We start from the raw sequence: 19,289 nt of genomic DNA, 5'->3' as shown, positions 1-19,289 counted from the left end.
GTAATAAAGACCTGGGGAGGTGGAGACCCCCGGGGCTCAATCAGGCGGAGGATTGGGTGCACCCTCTTTTTTTATATTGCCTCCTGGACCTGGCCCACCTCGGGGAAAGATACATTCAGAACAAATGTGAGAGACCACACTTTTTTTTTTTTTTTTTAAGTAGATACATAAATTCACAGATCTTCTGCAATTTAACAAAAATTCTAATTTAAGGGAAAAAAAAAAAACGTTTTTTGCCCTGAAAGGGTCCCATTAGCAAGGCCAGAAGCAGTCAGGGCATTCCATCACTGGACCACCATCCCAATAACCCCCCCCCACCCCCCCCTTTTTTTTGTGTGGCTAAAGCAGAGTCCCAAAATGGCTGCCAACACTTCCAGGCTGAAGTGTTGGCAGCCAAGGAGATCTCACCTGAGATTGATGGGACCTTATAAACTACAAAAGGGATTTACAACAAATAACAAAAAGCATGCTTTCTGTTATTAAATGCAGCAGTTCAGACTGTATTCATGTTCAAAACCTCTACGGGAATCTGCATAGGGAAAACGCGTTTTGGGATTATACCCCTCCCCCCTTCCTTGGTCCCCTCTTGACAAATCACCGCGAAACTATCAAGACTGCCGCTGAACTGAATGGCGTATTAATTATGAACATTGTGAAGATTCGTCAAAATGGCACCAAAGTTACTGACAGGAGGAAAAAAAAAAAACACGTCTTTTCCTATGGAAAGTAGGTCCTATCTAGAACAACCTACTGGCAACCACCAGTATACAATATATATTGGCTCTGTCAGTGTACCACATTAATATACAAAAGCAAACAAAAACAAATGACGGAATGCGGAACCAATCTAACACTACCCCACTCCCCCCCTCTTCCGCCACACCCCCAATCACAGATCTGAGTTTAATCCATCAATTATTTTGCTCACCATGCCACCCCAGTTTGGAACCAGCCATATGCAAATCAGTCTTGACCATGTTCCCCATGGGAACAGTCCAGCCCAAACTGCCAAGCCAGATTCTCCATGGACCGGAAACAAGCATCCTAGGACCGGTCTCAGGGAATCACACCCTTTATCAGCCAGGCTACCTTGAATCTAGAGGCATAGTGAACACGGGACTCACGTCTGGGCATACCCAGCACACTTAGGGCAGATTTTGAAAATCTTTGGAAAGAGAAACTTGCCACCACCATTCACGCAAGTTTATGTTAAACCAGGAGCTCTGGTCAGAATCTGCCAGATGGAATATCGCATAAGAATTCCAGAAACCCAGCTAAGGAGCCAGAAGAGGAAATTCTTAAAAACAAAGTCCATAAGCTTTAATGTGGGAAGGGTAATCCTAATGTGTTGCTTACGGTTTCTATAATGGGCTCATTTGGACCATGGAAGATACAGAGTAGAAAATAGACCGCAATGAAGGGGGGGGGGGGAGGAAAGGGGTGGGAGGGTGCAGGGGGCGGGAGCAACAAGCAAGTGATTAGTTTTTCAGGTGCAAACACTTGGTAAACGAATTATCACCATTCAAATGGGTCAGGGAATAAGGTCTGCTGGAAGACCTTTGCACAGATGGCTAAGGTGAAAACAGAAACCCCTCTGCAAGATTAGGTTTTGTTGTGTACTGAGATCTGCTTCACATGGCTGGATACTTGTCTGTTTCTCACAGACCATCATAATGGCTGTTATCTGGGTCTAAAGATTAACAAAAAGGGGACTTGGAAATATCAAAAGAGTAGAATATTTAAGATACTGTGGAAGCAACCACCTCATAGTTCTCCTTCTAGTGCGTTAACTTATAAGGGGTTGAACATACATTTAAAAAAATACTAGGTAGAACTTTTTCACTTATCTCTAGGTCTGGGTGGAAAAACTCTGCTGCGCTATGCAGAGTTCAGCGAGTAGCGTAGTTTGGGTAAGTTGCACTATTTGAGCTGATTTTCAGCACCAGGAGTTTCTCCTGTCTGTAAAATCAGCCCAATAGCATCACATGGAGCACCAGAGGGCACTAACTTCTTTCTGACACTCGAGTAGCTTTTTTACTCAAGCAGCAGCATTCTCAATTTGGCTGTCCGAGGCATTGGCCTTGGCGGTTGTTGTAACCAGTTTCTCTCCATCCATCCACCAAAGCACTCACCAATTATTCATTCACTACAAACTTACTAAGCCATCCTTCCAATACTTGCTCATTCTCACTATTACTATTAACTACTCATCTGTGCACTTTTACTCACAATACAGTCAAACCAACATGCCAGGTTTGTTTTTAAAAAGACATGACGATCACTTAATTAGTGTCATAATAGTGGGTTTCTCTAGATCTTAGAGAGAATCCATCTTTTCACACAAGTGAAAAGCTGCCCAGCCAGTGAAACCATCAGTAAGTCTACAAGAGCAAAGGATTATCAAATTACTCCAGCTCTGCCAAAATTCAGGTACAGAGGAGACACGGGAAGGGTGGTAAAGGGCAGATGGGATTAAGTTAGTGGAGTGGGTTAAAAAATAAAATAAAAAAACACACCAAGAGGGGCACAGAGGTATGAGATATGATTTCTAAGGAAAGCATGAAGTGAAAGCAAGCAAGAGGGGACTGGAAATGATGGGAGGGAGATATGAAGACATAAATAGGTTGAAAACACAAAGACAGGGGAAACAAGTGTGAAAAGGTGGGACGGTATAATAAACTGAATTGCAGAGACAGCAAAGGAAAAGAGCCATCAAGAGCATGTGGGGAAAAATAACGATGGAATAGCAGAAAGATGGGTAATAGGCAGACAGAAACAAGCTTGCATGTACAGAGACATGCAGAAGGACAAGGAGAATAACACAGGCAATGCTGAGGACTGGAAACGGAGTGAGAAAGGAAAGCATGCTACTGGTTAGAAAGAGGTAAGTGATAAGCACAAAAACATTAATGCTATTTAAAGTCAAACTGGATGTACCTATAGTAAGAAAACACACTTTACATACTATTAATCTCAAGAGAGATGTATTGCTAGTGATTATGACTTTATGTTTGGTCCTATTGAGATTGTCCCTCAAAAAGAAAAAGAAAATCAATTTGGTAGTGGTACGTAAGCAGAGAAGACAGCGTTCTGTCCACATCAGGCAACATGAACTAGGATTGCGGTCAACTGAAGTACTATATCATGCATGACATTTCCAGAAGCTAAAACATTACCCTCAAATTCGACACGTACAAATTTATATTGTCATCTAGTCTTAGACAAGAAATTATATAGGAAACAATGCTATACTGGAAACTCAAAATTCATGTAGAGGCTATTCTTTACGAACAAGGATCCCGATCTCTAATACAGCTTTCCTTTTGTTAAATTAGGATCGCCTTATAATGCGCTCTTCTTCTGAGTAACTTAACTCCATACATATTCTTAATTAATATCCTTCTACCACCCCCCACTAGGCATGGATGTTGGCAGCAAGTGCATCTAGACAAAATAGTTCACAACCAGTAAACTAAGACATAGTATTTTGTCACAAGCATTCTGCAGCTGGCTAAGCTTAATAAATACAGCTGCATGAGAAACATCACTGGCTATTTATGTTAGGTATGAAAATCACGGTGGATGTAGGGCTTGTAAATGGAGTACTGTACAGTTGGGGTGACATTTAGGAAGCAGCAGGTATAAAGTCAAATAGACTAATCTTATTAGGAGACTTTTTGATGTTCACACAATCACAAATCTTAGTTATGGAAAAACAGTAACAGCAGTATAACGCTCTTGGCAGTAAACAATATACACACATATTCACTAAACTCAAACTTCACCTAAAATACAGCAATTATTTTAAATGAGTACCAGACATTGTTGACAAATAAATTATGCTTAACTGGGAACATTGTAATAAGAAAACAGTTGTGTAGCTTTATAAAGTTGTGTAGTATTGTGAAACATTCCCATACTTCTTCATGTTTGTCAACTCACCTGATTTGTCTGGCTACTTAGGTATGGCTCGTACTCATCGTCATTTACTGCATCCTTGGGATGCATGGAACCATTCTGCACTGAAACTGAGAAGCATATACCAGTTAGGCAAATGCAAACAGTATTGTAAAATTACTGTTTCGTACTATAAACTAGTAAGTTACTGCTCTTCTGCAGTGACTTAACTGTAATTAGTAAACAGTACTGTTTTCTCGTAAGGATCATAAACAAATTGCATTTTAGTAATGTGCCTTAACATAAGGGGGGCGGAGAGGGGAGGTATATACGCCAATTATAAATTTATTTAGTACTAAGGCTAACAACCCTTAAAATATTGGTTTTCCTTTCTAAATCACATATTTGAGAAATCACAAAATAATCACTTTTTATATGCACTTAACATTAATTTCTTCCAGTGCTGACAGCCCAACAGAAAAACTCACTTGGCATAATGTCACAATGTAGGAGTGGGCCAAAGACTTGATTTTTCCTGTAATCGCAGGAAAAAACTAAAAAGAAAAATAAATAAAATTATAAGTTCAGTTCTGTGTAGCAGGCAAGCATAAGCTCGTCAGGAACAAAGTTATGACCTCACACCTACAGTGAGCCATACGCAAATGTGTGAGAGAATGCAGACTTGAGAGCCGACACTGCTACAGCTCCCACTCACTGACTTACAAATAATTATTCAAGATTCACCACAGGATATTAAACAGCTATTTTTGCACATTTAGGTAGTTTCTAGGGAATTCCACGACCACCCAAGATTTGTACTGCTCCACTGTTCAAAGTGAATATCTGTGTGACTGCTGCCTACAGTAAAACATAAAATATATTTCAAAACGTTCTTCAGCCTTTGTTTTGAGCTTTCTCTTAGGGACAACACAGCAGACTGAACAATACATGATTTGATGCAGATTTATCCACCGAAATTAACACCAGAATACATCTTTGAATGGTACATAAAAAGATGTTAAATATAGTTTCTGGTAGCTACTTAGCAATCACAGTGAACTTGGCTTGGTGTTAAGTAAATTCTCCAATACGGGTTGTCATAATTCTTCATTTCAAAGTATAATTCCAGTAAGGCCAACACATCTGCTCGATAGCTGACAATGCTCCCGTTTCAATTCTAAACATTCATAACCCTCCAACATTCTTTCCTACCTCACCACATTCTAAAGGATAAACTTAAAAATGTAGTTATGGACATAACATCTCCTCTCTTACAATGTGAAAAGAATAACTATAAACGTATGCAACACTTTTACTAATATATGCTCTCCCCACTACATCATTTCTTTGACTTCCCTCTGACGTAGATACATTCTCTTGGATATTAGTTTCCTCTTCTTCACAAACTCTAGAATTTTTCCTAGTTGACATGTTACTATCATTATTTTGACAAGAGTCTAACCAGTAGTATTTTCTTTTCTTTAAATCATCACATGGAATTCCTCTTACCCTCTTTACATTTTACAAAGTGACTTGTGCGCCAAACCAGACCATCACTTAGCTTGGCAGAATTGTCATACACTTCGACCACAACCCTTGGTTCAGAATATTTGCTTTCTCCTTTCTTTATTTTAATTGGTAATTTGACATGCATAACTTCCCCCTTTTTTTGTCCATATACTCCTTGTAGTTATTTCGTGCTTTCTGAATGTTTTTTTATTACTTCAGAATCTTTAGTTCCAGAATTGATCAACCAACCCTGATTGTCTTTAGTGAAGGGTACTCTTCCCCTCATAATCGTAAATGGACTGTGACCAGTAATGGTTGGTGGGGTCCGATACATCCATATCTTTTTTTTTTTTATACTGGACTTCCAATTAACTTTTGTATGTACCCAATTGCAAAGATTCCTTGATGACACAACTAAATCAATTTATGTTCTATGCCTTCTGTTAAAAAAAATATATATATATATATATATATATATATATATTTCTTCACTTTTGAATTGTACACCAATGTCTAATAACCTTTTTTGTAGCCCCTCTCTTTGAAATATTTCATCCAAAAACAAAAACATGTTTCCAGAATTAACCTTGTTAACGAATTGAACCTCTGGCCATTTGGAAAAGTAGTCAATGGCCACCATGACATACCATTCCTAATTTTCCTCAATGAATGGACCCATAATATCTACACCAATCATTTCCCATGCCATCTCTGGGCACGGAATGGGATCTAACATTAGTTTTAAAGTAACCATAGACTTATCAGCATTCATAAACAATTCTTTCAATTTCTACATCCATTCCCAGCCAACATTAGTTCTCCTTAACTTTTTTCTTTGTCTTTACTATATCTAAATGCCCCTCACTGCATAAATTATAATGACTTCCCTTAAACTTTTCATTGACGAAATCCTGTTTCCTCTCAATATATTGTTTTGAATTACAGATAACTCATTACATATTTCAAAGAGATTCCTCACTTCTAAGTCAATTGTTTTTTTTCCCTGACCAACCATTCTGAATAAAATCCCTTAAAAATGTTAATGATTACTCATTTAAGTTAGCCTCTATCCAGTCTTTGGTACTAATAGCATCCCAATCCTTACTTCCTGCCCATGCCACACGTATCTCTTCACACTGTCCACAGTTTACTTCAAGAGGCAATGGCATCCTACTCAAACAATCTGTGATTTTGTATTGAACAGCCGGTAAATACACCAACTTATACCTAAAGTCTAATAGTTTAATTGACCTCTTTGCAATCCTAGGTATGGCTTTTAGTATGCCCTGTGTAGACAATACTTTTTACAAGGGTTTATAATCACACCTTCCCTCTACACGGAGACCCCACAAAAAAAAAAAGTCTAAAATGTTCTAATCCCCAAACTACTGCCACAGATTCTTTTTCTATAACTGAATATCTTTCCTCTGCTGGTGATAATCCCCTAGAAGCAAATGTTTTTGGGTTCTCCTTGCCATGAGTTTTTATTTTTTTATTAACACTGCTCTAAAGCCTTAAATGTTAGCATCTGTAGTTAGCACAGAAAGAAGATTAGGATCGAATCCAGATAAAGCCTCTGCATTACAGATTTCAACTTTTACGTTTTCAAAATCTTCCTTAAGAATTTCTGTCCAAACAAATTTACATCCATCTTTTAACAATTACCTCATATTAAATGTTTTTTTCCAAAAATGTCCTAACAAATTTAGCATAAATTTCTGCCAGTCCAAGAAATGATCTCAACTGATCCTTCTTACCAGGTGCTGATGCATCTCTTACAGCTGCTGTAAATTCTTTTTTTGGTTTAATACTGTCAGCTGTAATTTCATGCCCTAAATAATTTAAAATTTGCACATTGAAAATTCTGCTGTTAACCCAATCTCTTGTAATTTAACACATTATGTATTCTTATATCATGTTGTTCTTTATCCTACCCCAAGATCAAAATATCATCCTGGAAATGAATTACTCCCACCATATTCTTAAGGAGTTTATGCATTAATTTCCGAAAAAACTACTGCAGCCGAGGCAAAACCAAATGGCACACGAACATAACGATAACACCCTTGAGTAGTCAAGTTTTTACTAGAATCATGCAGTTTAATCTGATGGTACACAGATGATAAATCTATAGATGTAAACCATTTCATACCCTTAGTCATAAGCAAGCATTTCATTTATCTTGGGTAAGGGAAATGTTTCCACTACAGGTTTTACTGTTTAATTCACTCAAATCAATACAAAATCAGATTTTTCTATTGGCTTTTCGAACTACCACGAATGGAGAAATCCACTCTGTTGCCTCTACTTCAATTATGACTTTTCTTAAAATAGATTTCAATTCCTTATTGACTTCTTCTCTTACTAACCAAGGTATGCTTCTAGATTTATGTGCTTTTGGTACAGCATCACTCTTTAATACAATTTTAAGGGAATAACCTTTGAGAGTATTAATTTTCCCAGAGAACACTTAAGGAAAAGTATTCTTTAATTTGGCACCATTCTCCTCGCTTTCACAGAGCACTAGTACTTGTTCTTCGGTATTAAGGTCCAAAATAATGTTTAGCGCCCTTAACATTCTCTCCTACCTCACCACATTCTAAAGGATAAACGTAACATTTTAGTTACGGACATAACACTTGGTGTGAATGTTTGAAACATATGAGGGCTCAAGGTCACCTAATCCTGATATAGTTTCAAGCAGAAAATATAAACCTTTTCTTTAGCAGCATAAAAACATTCCCCATAATACAAAAGACTCGCAGACTGGTAGAAAATCGTGCAGCGTGTCTAAGGGATGAGAAGGGTGCATAGGGTACACCTTTCTAGCCGAACATAGATGGAAAGAAAGTTTAAGAACAAGATTGTACCAGAGTTTCACGTTCTGTAGAGGGCACAACACACCTTGTGCTTCGCTGCATTATTCATAGGCGAATTAACTATTTTACAAGAAGCTAAGGCAGACTGAGTGGCAAACTTTTTAAACAAGCAGGTTCAGAAAAGGGCATAAGGAATCACAAAAGTCTTGCCCCAACCCCCTTTTCATCACAGTGGCAAACCCTTGAGTCATAAAAATTAGTCTAGTCAAGAAAGTCCTTTGTTGGGCCATTTCCTAAAAGGCGACCACCTTTTTTAAAGTATTAGGCGCTCACATTGACAATACTTAAATCAAAAGACAAGAGTCTCGGGTACATACTTCCCAAATATGTGGACTCACAACTAACTGTTAAATGTCAATTTTATGGTCTTAATGCACTTTCATCAGAAGTGTGTCCGCAATCAAAGACAAATATACGACAAATAGCAATGTATGAAAATGTCCATGAGGTACACACTGACAGTTGTTAGACTTTTGTCTTATGTACATTTGACAAACGGTTGGGAGTGAGACTATCATTTTTTTTTTTTTTAAAGAAGTGGGTTACTAAAATTAAAATCTGACAGCAAACCATTTCTTAGCCGTGACTCCGTGTAAACAGCACATTTCAGAGACACCAGATTTTCATAATCATTAAACACATCTGCTAAAGATCATGGAAACTTGTAGTTATGTAAATAGTGCTTTAAAAACACTTCACGTATTTATAAAGGTCATACCATGGATTATAGTGCACATGGGTCACTTTACAAACCCATGCAACACTACACATAGTTAACACTATTACAATTGCAAGTGAAGTAAAATAATTCCATACGATTGATAAGAAACTAGCCTAGTAGCGCTTACCTTTGTTTCCCTGTTGTCCTTTAGGCCTCTGTGAAGGCATGCAAAAAGGGAGAAAATCAAGTCAATACGTTAGATGAAAGAGTGCAAAAGTAAACAACCCGCTGGGGAAAATGCTTTCATCCGAGTAAACGACTTCCCCAAATACTTATAGGAAGCCCCGGCAACGGTCCACCCCTCCCTCCTAATATGTACACAGTGGACATCACTCCCCCGTGCAGAAGACTCAGCAGCGCAGGTCCTCCTCCCAACGTATTACTCAGGGAAGGCCCCCACCGGCTCCCCGGTTACCTGTTCCACGCTGGTGGCAGACATGCTTCCCGGGCTCGGAGGCCCGGGGCAGGGGGGTCGGCCGGCTCTGCCTCGCGGGGGACAAGGGGCGCGCGGCGGCCTGGATCTGGTGGGGCTGCCCTAGATCCAGGCGTCCGTGCGCTGCGGTCTCCTCTGTAGCCACTGCGGCCCCCACACTCTCTACGGATTCGTCTGCCCCCTCCCCACTCTCCTCCACAATGGCGGACGGTACGAACGATTTCACTTCCGCTCCTGGGCCGCCTGACCTTCCGACGCTGACGTCAATGCCGACCCGGTCTCCTGTCACATGATCAGGAAGTAACGAGACCGAGACGGGTCCGCCGGGAAAGTGGGTACGGCTTGTTGAGAATGTCACCGTAAACCCCACCCCGACGCTCTACACGTTATGTAGTTTGGCGCGATAACTGTTCATCATTGGCTGGCAGGAGCAGTCAAAGTAATAAACTCCGCCCTCCTGCAGCTTTGCAATTGATGTACGGTAGGGATACGCCCCTTTCGTTGCATGACATGCAGTGAAGGGAGGGGATATCAGCCTGCAAAGTTTACTGCGCCGGTTGCAGACATGTTGTTGGTTGCCAGATTTCTGGTACCACTCAACTGTGTTTTTCCCGGGCAGCCATGACACACAGCAGGCTGCGTAGCGTCACCCCTTGTTAGTTCGTATCTGTGAAAAACCACACAGGATATTTTCAAATTAGGCGCAGTAATAATATCGCCACAGATGGTTTATGAACACTGTCATTTCTGTTGCATCCTGATTTTCGTCGTTTATTGGGGTACGTACAGTGTTTTGGAAATACACCTGGATCCTTTACATTTTCACTTCTGAACTTGCATAAATGCATTAATGTATTTTTTTGCTTCCTTATGTTATGTTAGCAGGAAGTCTCTGCTCTAATTTGCTAAATGTAAATAACCAGTGTCCTAGCTTGTAGGGTTGGCTTTTATGCAGTACACAGTAAAAGAGCATGCATTAATGGTTTGTGCTGGGTAAAGCTCTTCGTGGAGTCGCCTGAGGTTGAGTTTGCTTCCAAAGGAAACGCCCATAAGGATATTAAATGGGTTTCTACTAAGAGAGCAGGAGGAAATGCAAGCAAGCATACCTACGCACTGATTGTGCCCATGGGTGACTTGCTATGAACCTGATAACTCTTTTTTAGGTCTAGCATTGGAGACCTCTTGTATCTACTTTAGTATATACTTCTATTCTTCTTTGTGGGGGTCTCTGCTTTTTCACTGGTTTGCTTCAGTGTCCTTAAAAAATCCTTGCTTGCTAGTGATCAGTCCTTGCTCTTTGTCCCACCTTTTCCACAGTTGTACACTTCCCCTGGAGCATGGCCCTAGTATTTGTACCCTTCCACTTGTGCCTATGTAGCATGTGCTTATCGATTACTTTTTTCAAAGCTAATAGCATTTGACCAGAGCGCTGGATGTGTCAGTGGCTCCAGTCTGTTTCTGTTAACAGGGCTCTAGTCTAGTACTTATTTTCATCTGCAGTCATGTGACTTTGTTTATTCCATTCCTTAATCTCCTTTGCGCATTTTTTGTTCTTGCATTGCAAATGCTTGTTCCCTTTGTCTGTCTCTGCGAGCTCACGGCGGCGCTTTGAACAGGCTGCTTATGTCACCTATTTTACTCTTTATTTTCAGTTTGTGTGGCAAGAAAATGCTAATAGCTCTAACTCCAGAGAACGCGAGACCCATTGCAGTTCAAATGCTTGTTTTTCCTTTCTTGCTGGTGTCAAAATGTGGATGCTTCGAGCTGAGCTGCTGGTAATTTATTGCACTATTCATCCCTCACTCCTCTTCCTCCCAAGCCAGGGAAGACCAGCTGTTTTGGTCTGATCGGAGCTGCTCTCTTTTTTGAAACATGACTGCACTGGAATCACAAACAGAGAAGAGGAACAAGGCAGATTGCAGTCTTTCCCCAAATGGTATTGTAAATGTGGTGTTCTATCATGAAACAGCGCGTGCGATCTCTGTGCTGATCGAAGGGAGCGGTGAGCTCTCAAGATCAAAGCTGAGCTGACAGCGTGACGACGGTTGCGATGAACCGGATGGCTGGGGTGACAGGAAATAAAGAAGATAACTAATTTTAATCAGTTGCTGTGTCGGTTATTTGACGAGGGAAACCTATCTTCACATTGGCGACGAGGATGGGATGTCGCCTCAACATCATATTGGCTGTCATCACGAACCAACTGAAAGAAATGGCGGTTGCCAAACGTTTGCTTACTTGGCAAGTGTTTCGTCGCTGAAGACTTTCCACGTCCCGATTTTGGAGGCTTCCATGGCATTGGGTATATCTTCAGCTTCCAAGTAAGGTCGTTCAACTAAGTTTGTTCGAGAACTGTTTGATTCCCAGGAGGCTTGGTTCCTTGTATTTGTTTAAAGGGATCGTGGAAAAGGAAAGCAATTTTCGTAAAGGGATTGTCTCTGCCAGAGGGCGTGTCCTTCAGCTGAAAGGGATATTTGAGAGAGACAGTCTTAAAGGGGAAGATTTAAATAGGAACTTCTGAACTTCCCTGAAGTAAACTCGTTTTTAAAAAAAAGAACACACTGTGATTTAAACAGGAATGTCTGAATTTGAATGAAGTGAACTCGTTTATAAAAGAAGACACTGTGACATCAGGCAGCATGCTGGATACGGTGACAGACACACCTTGAATATTTTCAAAATCAACTCGCCTGTCATGTACATAGCAAGGTGACAGGCACACCTTCGATATTTGAACATCTAATTTGCCCAGTCTGTACAGTGTGCGGTGACAGGCACACCTAAAGTAAAATATTGTGCACCAAGAAGAAGGGACTTCAGGACTAACGAAGGAACGTCACATTTAGGAACACATTTTTGGGTAGTGAGTGTAGTACACAAGTGAGAATTATAATGCAGAATATAACACCCCTCCGTTTTTCTTAAGTAGTCCAGGAGATCCCACATACCCTTGGACTAAATGGAAGAAAATGTTTGTTCATTACGCAGGAGTGTGTGGACCGACTGAGTGCGGAGAGGAAGCATGCATTATTGATGCATTGTTTGGGAGGTGAGGGACAGGAGGTACTTGAAAACTTACCAGAATTGAGTATAGAAGAGTCAAGACCTTTGAATGAATATGAGATGTGTATTAAAAAATTAGACAAACATTACTTACCTAGAGTAAGTACGATAATGGAGAGGTACTATTTTGGAAAAAGAGAGCAAGGTAAAGACGAGTCGGTAGAGGAATATATTACCAGTTTGAGGAAGCTGGCACCGTCGTGTAAGTTTGGTACATTGGTGGACAAAAGAATTAGAGACCAATTTGTATTAAGGTGCAGTAGCGACAAAATTAGGGAGGAGCTGTGGTTAAAAGATGAACCACCATTAGAGGAGGTGATTATAGTGGCAAAGAGGGTAGAGCATATGTTAAAGTGTGTTAAGGAGCTAAGTGGCAATAAAGTTGTGAATGGAGAGTGTATGAAGGTGGAAGAGGTGGTGTGAGAAGTGAAAGTCAAAGAGTTTGGGGTGGAAAAAAGAAAGAAGAGATTCTAAAATTTAAAGGGGAGTGTTTTCATTGTGGGAAAACTGGACATAAGGCTAATGCGAGCAATTGTCCAGCATTAAATGTAATATGCAATGAGTGTGGAAGAAAAGGACACTACTTTAAATGCTGTCGTAACAAAAAGAAGAGGAGTAGCAATAGTAACATGTTAAGAGAAGTCAAAGAGGTATCCCAGGAGGTGATTTATCAAGTGAATGCTCAGATAGTGTGGTGAACATCCCAGTGAGTTAGTGAGAGTGGAAGATGTTGATTTATTGATGATATTCGATTTGTGTTCACAATTGACTATAATATCTAAGAAAAGTTATGATCTCATATCAAGGAAAAATAGAGTGCTACGGAAAATGGATGTGTGTCCTGGTGGTTATGGAGGACAACCAATAAAGATGTTAGGGTATTTTGAGGGACATCTTGAGCTGAAAGGGAGACATTTGGTTGGGAAGATTTATGTGTCCAACAAGGGTGATAATCTTTTAAGTTGGACACATCAAAGATTGTTGGGTGTGGTGTTAAATCCCAATGCACAACCACAAGTGCAAGTACAGTGTGTAGAGGGTGAAGAAAATTATTTGGTCGCTGAATTTCCTGAAATATTCTCGGAGAAATTAGGATGTTTAAGAGGTTGCAGACATAAAATTAAGCTCAAGACTGGTGCCATACTGATAATAGCGAAGGTGAGGAGAATTCCCCTGGCATTACAAGAGCCGGTTATGTCTGAGCTTAAGAAGTTACAGGATTTTAACATAATTGAGGAGGTGGAGGCAACGGAATGATTGGCACCCATTGTGGTGGCAAGGAAGGGTAATGGAGAGATCAGATTATGTGTGGACCTTAGAGCCCTGAACAAAGAGGTGATAGTCGACAAATTCCCTGTTCCAAATATTGAGGAGATTGTGTCCACACTTGGGGGAGTGAAGTATTTTTCCACGCTAGATTTAACTTCAGCGTATCACCAGGTAGAATTGGAAGAGTGTTCTCAAGAGTTGGCTGCATTCATCACACCTTTTGGTGCTTTTAAATTCAAAAGGATGCCTTTTGGGCTGGTTTCCGCAGCCTCTGTGTTTCAACGTATCATGCACAAAATTTTGAAAGGTGTGTGTGGTGTAAAGTGTTATCAAGACAATGTATTGATTTATGCAGATTCAGCAGAAGAGCATTGGAGACGGGTAAAATTGGTGTTGAGATGTTTAAGCCAAGCTGGTCTTACTCTTAAGAGGAAGAAATGTTGTTTTGGTCTAACCGAAGTTGAGTATCTGGAACACTTGATTATGGGTGATGGTGTGAAGCCTAAACCTGAGTTAGTCAAGACAATAAAGCAGTTAACAATTCCTCAAACCAAGGAGGAAGTAAGTTCATTTTTAGGAATGGTAGAATATTATAGGAGATACATAGTGAATTTATCAGAAAAAACAGTAAATATGAGAAATTTGTTAAAAAGGAAAAAAGAGTTCCGGTGGAACAATGAATGTGAGAAGGAATTCGTTCAAATCAAAGAAGAATTGGATAATGCCCCTTGTCTACAGGCTTTTAAGCCAGACAGGCCAACTGTCATAGTCACTGATGCCAGTGCGAAAGGGCTAGGTGCTATATTGATGCAGGAGGATAAAGAGGAAAAAATCATGATTGCCTGTGCGTCTAAAGCATTGAGTGGTGCTGAGAAGAATTACTCTGTGATAGAAAGAGAGTCGTTAGCTATTTACTGGGCTCTCAGGAAGTCTAGACAGTTTGTGTGGGGCACAGAATTCCTGGTGTTATCTGACCACAAACCTTTGGTTGAGGTGTTTGGCAGCAAAGGGTTAAATTGCATCTCAGCAAGGATAAGGAGGTGGATCGTCAGCCTACAGGACTTCAAATTTAGGGTGGAATATTTACCGGGCCCCTTGAATGTCAGTGGAGATTGTCTTTCCAGATTAGTGAGGGAAGACGCTAAGGAGTGTGAGGAAGATGACTTATCTGTGCAGGAGGGTAACGTCTGTGAAGTTTTCTGTGATGTGAGTGAGATTGCGTGTTGTGTAATAACTGAGCAGGAGTGGAAAGAGGCTGTGAAGGAAGATGTTGAGCTGAGCGGGATCTGCAAGGCGTTAGAAGATGGGAGGTTTAATACCCGTGGTAGGGTATGGGGTTTGATAAAAGATGAATTGGCAGTGGATAATGGCATGTTGTTGAGGGGTACTAGGTTGATTCAACCAAGTGTCCTGAGGAAAAGGGTTATGGATCAAGCTCATGAAGGCCATTTAGGTATCGTTATAACAAAGGAGAATTTAAGAGCAAACTTCTAGTGGCCTGGCATGGATTTAGAAGCAGAATGAGTGGTCAGAGAATGCATACAATGTTCACGGAGTGACAAAATATTGAAGGCTCAGAATGTACCTATGTACTGTGGGAACCTACTGAGTAAACCCTGTGATGAAGTCACTATAGATATTGTTGGCCCCTTATCAGGTGAACACTCTACCCCATATTTAATTGTATTAATTGACTTATATTCCAGGTGGGTTGAGGTAAAAAATGTATGGGATGTCTCTTCTTATAGTATGATAAGCTTTCTGGAAGAGATTTTTAGGAAAGAAGGTTTCCCCAAGTCATTGTTATCTGATAACGGTCCACAATTTTGTTCAATGATCTTTGAGAAATTTATGAATGAATGTGGCATTACGCACAAAAGATCAGCAGTATATCATCCTGAATCTAACGGTGCAGTAGAACGTTTAATCAAATATATCAAAGAAAGCATTCAGCTGGCAAAAGTAAACACCTTGAATTGTCGGACAGAGCTACTGAAAAGGATCACATCTTATCGGTTTTTACCACATTCTACCACTGGAAAATCTCCTTTCGAATTGTTTAAGAGAAGGTTACCCAACACCACATTATGTCCAGGTTGGATGGGATGGATGAAAAATTATTTTAATTTGGCAGATACAGCATGGCATGATAGAGAACTAAGACTCATGGAGAAAAGAAAACAAGAGTTTGATACAAGGAAGAAGGTGTGCAAAGTGAACATAGCTGTGGGTGATGTGGTGAAGATAAAGGCTCCCGTGGGGTGTACGGATGGATCAAAATTCACAAGACCCTTAGTAGTGGTCAAAGTATTTAAGAATGCCAAAAAAAACTCTGACGGCAGGATTTGGAATCTGAACCGAGTGGTGCGGATGAAGGAGGTGGTGGAACAGTGTTCCAGTAGAGAAACTATGAACCAAAGTAAAAGCTGGTCAGGAACTCAAAGTTACAGCCGGGGTGGAAGTGAAAGGTGTGAAGGAACAAGGAGAAGTAATAGGAGGAAAGTCAGTCCTGAACACCTTCTGGCATGGCAGACAGTGAAAAGCAACTGCACCCGTCGCACAGCCGCAACACCGCCGGCTCCTGTGTTGCGGCCTCATTCCCGCTTGGCCGGCGGGCGCTAACATGGTTAGCGCCTGCCGTCCCAGCGGGAATGTCGGAATGTGGGCCGCGGTAAAGTGTCCGCATGGCGGCCACTTGGCGGTTCCCGCATGGCGGGCGGCGGTAGTCGCCCGCCAAGGTCGGAATGAGGGCCTATGTACTTGAGTGAAGAGTTGGATGGGTTAAGGTTTGCAAGTTCCTCTTTATTTGCAACAGTGACTTTGTATTTATTTTATTTGTTCTTCACATGTTTAGTTTGTTTGTTCTTCACATGCTTAGTGATATGTTCTAGTTATTTGGTTTGGGTGAAAATTATTATTTCTCAATGTGAAATGAGGGATTTAAATTAATTTCTTGCAGAACAGCTTTTATGTTTAGAGGCAAACATATTTTGCGCTAACGCTTGTTAAATATAAAAAAGGGAGATGTGTGGTGTTCTGTCATGAAACAGCGAGTGCGATCTCCGTGCTGATCGAAGGGAGCGGTGAGCTCTCAAGATCAAAGCTGAGCTGACAGTGTGACGATGGTTGCGATGAACCGGATGGCTGGGGCGACAGGAAATAAAGAAGATAAGTAATTTTAATCAGTTGCTGTGTCGGTTATTTCACGAGGGAAACCTATCTTCACAGTAAACCTATAAGCTAATTCTGTGGCCATCTTAAATGTGACATAATTTGACATTCCAAAGTGGGGCGGCAAAAATTCGGTAACATGAGTACGAGTGTAATAACACACCAAAGAATACCCACAAATAGAAAAAGCAACAAGATTGATTCTGAAACATCCCTCTAAATAACATCTCAAATTTCAAAATTGCTTGTCTCTGGCAAAAAAAACCTTTCTATTTCTGATGCTGCACAATGCCAATGCATGAATGTCGTGGTTTTTGGTGCGGTTTCATAAGACTCTCCTGATAATTTATCCATGGACTTGTCCTCTGTGGAATCCAGACCTTTGGCCTGCGACTGGAGGTTGTACGCCTGTCTATGCTCACTGCGTTACAGAGCACTTCTGGGGCAGCGTTTCCTCCTTTTGGTTGTTGACCATGTGTTGCAGGCAGATGTGAGGCAGTGCGAGGACTTGAAAAGTATCAACCCCTGGTGGTTGTGGCGGAACCGGGGTGGAGACCGTTTTAGCATTATCATGGCACTTAGCGGTGCTGTAACCGGGTGAATTAATACAGCCAGGGTCACCACTGCAAAACATTTACAGTTAATTATCAATGGGCGTTAATTCAGTGCTATCTATTGAAGTATGCAAAGGGCGATATCCTGCTGTTATATCAATATTTAAGGCTGCACTAGTGTCATCGCTGCACTAGTGTCATCACTGCACCATGGGATCTTCTGGCCCCCACTTTTACCATGATGTGTTTATCTGGGATTTCAGGGGTTGAACTCTCTGTCCAAATTCACACGCCTTCTCTAGATTGTTATATGGTTAAATGTTTTATAACATATGAGGAGGCCTCACACCACCCCCACCCCCAACCCTGGCTGTGAGAGTAGGTGGGGTCCACCAGTGCCACTCGCACACAACCTTCCACTTTCAGTCTCTGATCGCGCGCTCCAGCCGGTAGGGAAGAGCCTAGTTCGCACCCACTCCCTTCCCTTCTTCTGACTGTGTGCTCCCCCAATTCTCCATGGACCGGAGCCCCCTCCTTGCTGACTGCTAAACCGGCGCCTCCACTGTGTACTTCTTGTTTGTGTCTCAATTCAGACCCCCCATGCCCATGGGACAGCCGCCATCCCGGATTCCTTTCAGGGTAGTGTCTGAGGGCTGTGGAGGGATCCTAGGGGAAGAAGCCGGCATCTTGGATCTCTGTTATGTGCAGTCAGTGTGTCCTGCAGGCAGTAAGTCAGTGGCTGGCATGGCCTCGGCGCCCTGACCTGGCACCCAGGTGCCTCTAGACACTACAAGCATGCACATATTCTGTTCTTTATGTAGTGTCTTTCTAACAAGGCCCACTTTTTACAGATAAGAGAGTTTGGGTGCTGGAGTAGATTGTGCTCTGCTGAGGATCACAAAATGTAGCAATCTATGGAAACCGGGTTTAGAACTCAAGTCTCCCAGGTCCACAGTCACTACAGCGCAAACACTGTACCTAAAAAGGCTGACACATATACTGTGTGTTTTCTAACCCTGTTTGTAGGGTTGTGCTTAGTTCATGTCGATCTTTGTCTTGTGATGCAGGATAGGTTTTTCCCATTTTCAAGCTTGTAAAAATGCCCTTCCAAACTCCCCGCAGAAGGCAGCTCAGTGGATTGGTGCACCTATATGAAGTGTTTTCTCTTCCACCATGTGACTTCTACAGTGCGAATCATTTCCTGCCACTTTATCTGTCTTTGCCTCCATCTCTACATAACTGTCACTTTCTGACTCTATCTGCTTAGCTTCGCCTCTGTCACTGAGTCTTGCTGTCTCTTTCGACACTTTCACATTTGGTCTCTGCCTGGGCATCTTTGCCTGTGTTGGTCTCTACTTGTACATAACTTCCCCTCTTTCTGTGCCTCGGTCACGGGTCCGAGTTGGCGCAGCCCTCATGTCTCTGCCCGCCGGGCATTGGGTGGTGCTCCTGATGGCAGCAGAGATATCAGCTCTGTATGTGCTGCTCTGACATTCATGGTTGTCTGTGGTCTACTCCATCACTGGCGCGCATCTCCCCTAATCCCTCCATCCTGGCGGCGCTGCTCCCCGGCTTCCTCATCCCACTTTCATCCCTCTCTTTCCCCTTCACTCTCTTTGCTCTGTCTTCCTTCCTCTGTTCTCCAATCATTCTCTCTCCTCCAGCGGCTTATCCTTACCTCTGTGTCCCCTCCCCTTCACCTCTTCTATTCCATCTCTTTATCTAAGTCTCCCATACTCTCTTCTTCACCACATCTCCATCCCTTATTTTTCTTCCACCATACATTTCCCTTC

At 41.6% G+C, this 19,289-nt stretch overlaps 1 protein-coding gene across 4 annotated transcripts in view; it reads right to left on the bottom strand.

The window, feature by feature from the left end:
• Positions 1–9,807, bottom strand: part of YTHDF3 (YTH N6-methyladenosine RNA binding protein F3) — a 27,741-nt gene extending 17,934 nt beyond the window's left edge. The window contains exons 1-4 of one of the 4 annotated variants that reach the window (XM_069220251.1): positions 9,422–9,807; positions 9,134–9,161; positions 4,386–4,451; positions 3,943–4,028 (exon numbers count right to left, since the gene is read on the bottom strand). In XM_069220251.1, coding sequence (XP_069076352.1) covers positions 3,943–4,028; positions 4,386–4,451; positions 9,134–9,161; positions 9,422–9,445 — 204 coding nt within the window. In that variant the 5' untranslated portion in view covers positions 9,446–9,807. The remainder of the gene's footprint in view (positions 1–3,942; positions 4,029–4,385; positions 4,452–9,133; positions 9,162–9,421) is intronic. The other 3 variants (XM_069220253.1, XM_069220252.1, XM_069220254.1) reach the window with 3 other exon arrangements.
• Between the last annotated feature and the right edge of the window lie 9,482 nt (positions 9,808–19,289).

Source organism: Pleurodeles waltl, chromosome 2_2, assembly GCF_031143425.1.
Source record: "Pleurodeles waltl isolate 20211129_DDA chromosome 2_2, aPleWal1.hap1.20221129, whole genome shotgun sequence".
In the NCBI taxonomy this organism is placed as follows: Eukaryota; Metazoa; Chordata; class Amphibia; order Caudata; family Salamandridae; genus Pleurodeles; species Pleurodeles waltl.
This window is presented reverse-complemented; position numbering and strand designations above follow the sequence as displayed.